Source organism: Glycine soja, chromosome 17 (assembly GCF_004193775.1).
Source record: "Glycine soja cultivar W05 chromosome 17, ASM419377v2, whole genome shotgun sequence".
Taxonomy (NCBI): domain Eukaryota; kingdom Viridiplantae; phylum Streptophyta; class Magnoliopsida; order Fabales; family Fabaceae; genus Glycine; species Glycine soja.
Genome location: NC_041018.1, coordinates 289,724 through 298,299, shown reverse-complemented (window position 1 = coordinate 298,299; position 8,576 = coordinate 289,724). Strand labels below are relative to the sequence as shown.

The 8,576-nt window shown below is 32.2% G+C and overlaps 1 protein-coding gene across 1 annotated transcript; it reads left to right on the top strand.

Moving 5' to 3' along the window:
- Positions 1-798: 798 nt before the first annotated feature.
- Positions 799-6,446, top strand: LOC114393420 (PHD finger protein Alfin1). Its single transcript, XM_028354772.1, has 5 exons — positions 799-1,178; positions 1,248-1,280; positions 2,049-2,277; positions 5,682-5,808; positions 5,906-6,446. The coding sequence occupies exons 1-5, from the start codon at positions 1,082-1,084 to the stop codon at positions 6,176-6,178; spliced, it is 759 nt and encodes a 252-aa protein (XP_028210573.1). The 5' UTR covers positions 799-1,081; the 3' UTR covers positions 6,179-6,446.
- The last annotated feature ends 2,130 nt before the right edge of the window (positions 6,447-8,576 follow it).

Here is an 8,576-nt window from a genome sequence, read left to right as displayed (position 1 = left end):
AAAGAATAAAGCAAAAATAAAAAATAGATGATTTTTTAGTTATTTGGTATGATAAAAAATAAAAGGAAAAACTATTAAAAAAATTATCTTCCCATAGTTGGTTGAAAATAAAGTGTGAAGAAAGAAAAATGTATATTTATAAAAAGGAAAAATACTCTTAAATTAAAAATATGCTTTTTAATTTATTATCTTAATAATATTAAATTAATTAAAAAGTTAAAATGTTTTATAATAGTTTTCAACTAATCAATATATATATATATATATATATATATATATATATATATATATGCATATCTTTTTAATATTTTAATATTTATTATTTAATTTGAAATTTTTCCTTGGAAAATGTTGTTAAAATGATTAAAAATTAATATATATATATATATATATATATATATATAATTTCCTTATTTAATAGAAATAAAAATATTAATATTTTTTTTTGCTGTCCAATATTTATTTTATTTAAATTTTAAATTATTTATAATAATTTAAATGTACATATATTTTATTAATTATCAATGATTAATTATTAAAGTAAAATATAATCTAAAATAATTTTATATATTTAAGTTTACGATTTTGAGAGAGAAGAAAGAAGATAAAAAAATAATAAATATTATGAGTAATACGATGAAAAGGAAAAATATGATAGATAATAATTTAAAATTTTTTAAAAATATTAATAATGTAATAAAAATGTGGTTTTTTTAAATATAATAAAAATGTTAGTAAAGAAGAAGGATGAAGGTTGTTATTAATAATAAAAAATTAAAGAAGAGGAGGGACTATGTTAGTACTAAATAATAAGTTCCGTTTAGTTTCGCTCTCAACTCTCACGAGTCACAACCCAACCCAATCCATCTTTTTATATCCACACCACCAAATCCAAATTCCAATGCTTCTTCTTCCTTCTTCTTATTTCAATTTCAATCACTACTACTTCACGCTTTTGTTTCTCCATTTTTAAACCCTAAATCTATCTATCTAATAGAGATAAGATAGGGCAAAAACAAAACCCTAGCCAAAGAAAAACCTTGTTGAGCAGCAACAGCAGCAGCAGCAGAGAGAGAGGAATATGGAAGGAGTACCGCACCCAATACCCAGAACAGTCGAAGAGGTTTTCACCGATTTTAAGGGCAGACGCGCCGGTTTGATCAAGGCTCTCACTACCGGTACGCTACTCTTTCTCGTTTTTCTTTATTATTATTTTTATTCACACCCTCTTCTTCTCTTGCCTGCAGATGTTGAAAAGTTTTACCAGCAGTGCGATCCTGGTGGGTTTTCTCAATAATAATAATAATTCCTTTCTTCATTCTGCTTTCAATCATTTATCACGTGCTTTGTCACTCACTCCTGTAATTACTCTGCTCCCAATTTGTCAATATATCATTGCTCGTCGCACCTTCATTATTTGCTACCAAAACATACATGTTGGGCTCTCTCATTTAATATTTCTGAATTCATCTGCACTCCTTGCTTGGAAGGAGCTAGGGAAATAAACCCTTCTTGGAGTTGGGAGGGAGGCCAATGACAAACATAATACTTAAATTAAACTAATATAACGGGCCATTCAAGTGTCATAAATGTTGTAAGCACTTAAATGTGAGAATCTACTGCAGATGATGAACAGTTAGTAACCACCATTTTGTTTTCTTCCACTTTCACAAATGGGTGGAGTTTGATGTGTTTAATGTCAATTAGGCTATCACTTTGCACAAATCTCACTACTACAATGTCAAACTTCATGGCTTGTCGTTTTCTCTTTGACTTCGTTATGTTTGGAAATTCTCAGGGAAGGAATTAACAGTTACTATATATGGGGGATAGTAAGAAAGAATCAAAGAATTGGGGCAAATTATCAATTTAGCATCTTTCTTTATCCTTTATTAATAAAGTACTATGCCAGAATGCAATATCAACAATTAGGAAATATCTAAAAATCTGTCCTTCATAATCTCCCAAATAGGAAGAACCCAAAAGAATGATTTTTTGAAGTGTTATTTGCAATGTGTTTTGTTAACATTATGTTATTCTCGTTGTAGAGAAGGAGAATTTGTGTCTATATGGGTTTCCAAATGAAACATGGGAAGTGAATTTGCCTGTTGAGGAAGTGCCTCCTGAACTTCCTGAGCCAGCATTAGGTATAAACTTTGCCAGGGACGGCATGCAAGAGAAGGACTGGCTATCACTGGTTGCAGTTCACAGTGACTCATGGCTGCTTGCTGTTGCTTTCTATTTTGGTGCCCGCTTTGGATTTGGTAAGAATGAAAGGTAAGAATCCTGTTCTCCATTATACACATGCAAAAGATTTCATTCTTATTAGCCTTATGAAATTGTTTTATTATTCTTGTATATTTAGAACTTTCTTACTAAACTCACTTCCATCTTCCCCTTTTATTTTTCCAACAAGTATTTGGCTTTTGATAACCCTGCTAGTTTTGAACTTCTTTGATACATCTAAATTCTTTACAATCACTCATTTCAAGCAGTGCACAGTTTTTGTAGTAAAAGTTATCATTAGTTTAGTCTCTTCATACAAATCTTTAATAATTTGTGTTTTGTGTCGGTACTAAACTGCTAGTACGATATTTCAAGATTTTTCATGCTCCTCAATAATCTATTAAGTCTACAGTCAAACATGAACCATAGCAATTTGTGTAATTTCTCATGAAACACTGAACTAAATGAAAAATCAAGGTTCTCACTGTGCGTGTGTGTTTTTGTGTTCTTATAGCAGTTTTTAACTCTACAGGAGAAGCATAATGTCAATGGAATTGTTTAGAAAATAATAGTGCAAGATACCACTTTTTGTATTTATTAATTTTGCTTTGCTTCCTAAAAGATTGGATTTAATTGAATTTGGTCTCTCAAAAATTATTCTGTCAATTAATCACCTCAATCTCCAAATTTGACTGAATCTTGGCCCTTTTTAGAGACTAAATTGATATGCACACAATAATTAAAGGCTGAATTTCATTCATATTTGAGTTCAACTGAAGAATTACATGGTTAATTGATGAAAATAATCTTTGAAAGTCTTGATCGATGTTAAAGAGTATTTTGAGGAACCAAAATACCAATTCTCTCCATCTCTATCTTTTTGTCAAGAAATTTATGCATTTTGTTTGATTACTAAGGCAGAAAAACCAACCTGGGGCATGGCCATGTTATTCATATTCTTTCCCATTGCCTAAGGTTTATTTTGTAAATGGCATGTTCAATCATGTTTCTTTCTCACCCTGCTAGATGCTGACTGACCCTGTCCATGCCTAAATGTATCCCTATTCTCCCTCCAGGCCTTCATGTACAATGACTATCTGTATGTGATGTCTTGGTAACTTTTTTTACCGTGAAGATAATTACTTATTTAATTTGTAATGTTTGTCTGAACTCTGAAGGAACTTCTTTTTCTGTTAGCTGGCATGGTTTCTCGTTTTATTATCTTTTTCCACTTTCAGTTTTAAATTTCCTTCATTTGCATTGTTTTGCTTCATGTCATATAACTGGAAACTATGAGGTTCAAACTTTGTTCATCATGAAGTATGAACACTTGGGAGTTTGGTGATATATTGTTGGTTTATATATAGGTTTAAATTTTATTTGATAAAATTTTTGGCCATAAGCAATCTCACATATTAGTGAACAAAAGCAAAATAAAGAGGGAGGAATATGAGTGCAATACAGAATAATAGAATGTGATAGGAGGGATTACAAATAAAAAATGGAAAAAGAAAAGCTTCTTTCGTTGTCCAAGTTCTGATTTCTTGTTTCTAGTGAAGCTTAATTTTGATACACACACATCCTCCTCCAATTCACACCAACAAGCATGAAGCAAAAAGAAAGCTCATCTTCTTCCTATATCAATCCTTGAAGCAAAACAACAAAATAAGCCCCCATTTGCCTGTCACTACTCCAAGCCCACTACAAATATGCCATGGCCACCCTTGAACACCCTAGTTTCTTGCTATCTTGCATCAAAATCCCATGGAAATCCTCCCTTCCACAAACCTTCAAACTACCACCAAGAGAATTCCCCTTTGTGCCATGGTCACCCAAACCCAATGTCCTCAACATGTTGCTGATCAAACTTGCCCCTGATCTCTGCCACTATGAACAATCAGGTCTCCAAAGTCCATGAATCCCACATAATTCAAACTACCACCAAGAGAATTCCCCTTTGTGCCATGGTCACCCAAACCCAATGTCCTCAACATGTTGCTGATCAAACTTGCCCCTGATCTCTGCCACTATAAACAACCAGGCCTCCAAAGTCCATGAATCCCACATAATAACTGCAAATCAGAGCCACAGGAAATTAGAGCCAAACATAACTACATAAGTGATAATTAAAGAGCCAATAATAACAGCCTGATAGGATTGCATCACAGCCAACCAGAGGAAAGCAAAGGTTAGCGTAAGAGTCAAAATTTGAGAAAGAAAGTGATTTTTTTAATCAGTAAAAGTACTATTATATTAGAAAAGCAGTACAAGGGGTACTGTTGTGAGAAAGAAAGTGAATAATTGGCCATAACTTGCACTTCTTTTGGGACTACCATATTAGAACCCATGAAACAACATTTGGGTACTTCATTAATTTTCTGAAGACTAATTTTCTGAGGTGCAAGTTATGGTAGTGCCTTCACTAATTTTTTGAAGGTCCCCAGCATTTGTAGTGATACTGTAGCTTTTTACCAGTGAATCTTAAGGCCCTAGTACAGAATATGGGTACTTCATCACCACAAATAAGATGAATTATTAATGCTGAAGTTATGAAAATGCAAATAACAACTTTGGGAATTCATGTTGATCTAATGCCATGACTGCCTTGGAAACAACACCTTGATTTTGTAGATCTGCTTTTAGATGTCTAGCTAGTGGTATAACTGATTCATATCTATTATTATGAGGTAGCATATTGAATGTTATCATTTTATTTCGCTAACTTGTATCTTCATTGAAAGTATTCTATTGTGGCAGTAAGACTTTCCAAAAGCTAACTAATTTTTATAGTCTTAAGCATTTTGACTTTCATTAGCTAGTGAAAATAATTTGCCATGCTTGCAGCTTCATTAAGGTTATGTTTGAGAATGAGATTTTGAAGGGAAAGGGAAGGGAGGACAATTTTTTATTTTTAAATTAAGAGAGTTATATAATGTTTATAAAAATAAGCAAAAGATTAGAGGACATTAAGTTTATGCTAATCTATCATTATGTTTCCTTTATATTAAATTAATTATCAAATTAAAAGTCAGGTAGATTGAAGGTTGTTGAAGTTATATAGGGTTTTAGGTATTGTGGAAAGAATTTTAGAGAATACAAATCATAAAGCATTAACTCTTAACTAAATCATAGTAAGATTAAACAAATTATGTAATATAGGGAAATAGAGAGTAAAACTAATCCTAAAAATAGTGTAAGGTGATTCAATTGAATATCTAAATGAGTAAAAGTCAGTCTGATTGAATTCAATGCTGAAGAATTGGATCTTTCACAGAAATTTTGGGCCTTTGGGGTAGGGAAGGTGAAGAAAACAAAAATGAAAAAAAGTATTCTTCAAGGGTCCCAAGAAGAAAAAGTATATTACTAGAAATCTTTAGAAAGTTGTGTTAAAAGTTCATGCATGATTTTATATTTAGGAGGTTCTTCTAATTAATGATTTGGATGTATATTTACAGGAAAAGGCTTTTTCAGATGATAAATGATCTGCCAACAATCTTCGAACTTGTGACTGGAAGTGCTAGGCAATCAAAGGATCAACCAGCTGCCCACAACAATGGTAGCAAATGCAAATCAAGTGGAAAGGTGGTATTCAGTTTTCAATTGTTTCTTAGTTTACATTTCTATCACTGCCCTTGTCTGGAAAGTCACTTTGGTCTTCCTGTTTTGGACCTTTTAACAGTCCCGTCAGTCTGAGTCTCAGGCCAAGGGGATGAAGATGTCTGCACCACCCAAAGAAGAGGATGAGAGTGGAGAAGAAGAAGAAGAAGATGATGAACAAGGTGCGACATGTGGTGCTTGCGGTGATAATTATGGCACTGATGAATTCTGGATCTGTTGTGATATGTGTGAAAGATGGTTCCATGGTAAATGTGTTAAAATTACTCCTGCTAAGGCTGAGCACATCAAGCAATACAAGTGCCCTAGCTGCAGTAACAAGAGGGTTAGAGTTTGAAAGCTCTAAACCTTTGAACCAATCACCAATTAAACAGACAAGATTTAGAATGTTTGATAACATTTTTACAAGTGAAAATTGCTTCCTGTTCAAGTCAATGATGCACTTTAATGACTATGCAGATGGAATTTCAAGTTTTGCTACTGTTCATTACTACTGTCTAATCTTCTTGGGAATTGTGTTAAGTAGTCATTGGCAACAAGGATATTATATAAATATATTCTGCAGTTTCTTGTTTTGATTTTAATAAATATTTCATTTATTTCTACATTTTGACTGTGGGAACCACTGTGGTAAAGTGGCTTCAATTCCAAGATAAGTTGTTTCCTCAGAGGGACTTTGATGCTGTTTGAGCCTATGCTCTCGTGCAAGGTATACCTTTATGGGATTAGTGTTAATTGAGAAGTGTTGAGTTTAGAAAGACAAAAAATAGGGTACTGATAATTTGTCGCACTTGTAAAGTGTGTGTGTGTGTGTGTTTTCATTTTTGGAGGTGCGAGTCTTGTTGGCAGGTTCTTAGTGAAGTCTTTGGGGGAACTAAAGCATGAAGTTTCAAAGAATTGGCGTGCTTAGATTCAGCCGCTACGGAGGAAAATTCTTCTCTAGTCGAGTCTGTATTCCAGAAGTCATTTTAATTCCACTTCCCCGTTTTAATGTCTCGTTTCTGGTGAAAACTTAGAATATTGGTCAGAGGTTATCATCCTTCGATAAACTATTAAGGTTTACATATAGGGATAAATTCAATGGGTACTCAAAATGATAAAATAATGATAGTTGAATGATAAGATATGCAATAAAGATTATATATATATTTTTTATAAGAAAAAGAAGTACATTTTCTCTTATTATTTTTAATGTTTTTTATTTATATTTTTAAATTTTACTTAAGTTACAAAACATATGCGTAATAAATGGAAAACATAGTTGTTTATTGATCAGTTATGCACTTATGCTATAGTTTATGCATTATTAAATCAAATTGATTCTTTTTAGGTATGTGACTATGTTATACATTCTGAATGAGAGCTTTTAGTCCACATTATTCTTATCTAATTCAATTAGGATTATGTGGAGTGGAGCATATTTATGATTTATTAAAAAAAAAATCACTTTGATTTCAAATGGTTAAACTATTTGTGGCTCGAAATCGATCTCTCTCATGTAATCAATGAGACCAATATGATATCCAACAAACGAATGAGTAATCTCTTTGTACTTGGATATCATCTTACGTAATGAATGTGATCAATGCTTCTGTTATCTAACAATATAAAACAGACGAGCTAGAGAATGTCCTAATTGATTGGATGAGTTCTCAAACAAGAAACGATCGTTCATACAATGCCCGCAACAAAAAATGTGTCTCTGCAACCAAAAATTTGTCCAAGGAAGTTTTATGGCCAAGCCAATAATGACAATAATCTTGTGCTGGTAAAATAACATCGATATAAAATCTATTTAGTGCTATGCCTACTGCATTGAACCTGGTTTCACCTGCATCATTGTATTTGTCTCTTTTAATTTTAGGGGTGGGATATGGGTAAGGTATAGCATGCACCTTTACTTATTTTGTTTGTTGTTTAATTCCATGGATATCCCTGGGCAATTGAAGTTTTTTTTTTAAATGACACATTTAATATATATATTTTTATTTCATAAATTTTATGTCAATTTCAAATAAAAATAAATTTAAATTATTTAATGAAATTCACATAAAATTTATCTACTAAATTTTTTCCTTTTTTAATTTTATTTATATGTTAAGTAAATAAAATCAAATGACAACACTAATAACATTGATTCTGCGATTATTATTATTAACGAATTCAAGGATGACATGTCTAAGGTGTACTTAGTCAACAGTACCCAGTATTGTGATCTAGCAATGGTAACTCGTACATGTTCTGAGGGTGAAATTAATTAAACCCACCAACCATCCTCATCATGGCAGGATATAGTAACGAAAGTTAAATCATATCAATCAGATTTGATTATTATTTATATGACTCAAAAGGGAAAATATTGAATCTATGGATATCATCACATTCGTTACGGAGATTGGAACTTCGAAGTTTATGTCCAAAGAGAATATTAAGAATAGGAAATAAAAAACGGAGAGAAACTTGAGTGGCCGATGGGAAGGTATCTCAGTCACATGCCTAGACAAGTAGACACAAAGATAAAGACTAGTGTAGTACTGTCAACTTGTCATTCACTGTTTTGCCTAATTATTTTGAGGCTAAGTGACTGTGGTGCCTAATTTATTGTATAGAATAATTAATGATAGATAGGTGGTAGGCTGGTATTGGCAGGTAGCAACAAATGAGAAATAGTTTTGATATCATATCTCCCCATGGTACTGAGCACAAAGAAGAGAAACCATAAAGTGTCACACAAG

Bases quoted from the DNA above. Each gene is read 5' to 3' on its own strand.
- LOC114393420 (XM_028354772.1), top strand. From the start codon at position 1,082: ATGGAAGGAGTACCGCACCCAATACCCAGAACAGTCGAAGAGGTTTTC. The intron at 1,281-2,048 runs GTGGGTTTTCTC...TTCTCGTTGTAG, and splicing joins TTACCAGCAGTGCGATCCTG to AGAAGGAGAATTTGTGTCTA. The intron at 5,809-5,905 runs GTGGTATTCAGT...ACCTTTTAACAG, and splicing joins AATGCAAATCAAGTGGAAAG to TCCCGTCAGTCTGAGTCTCA.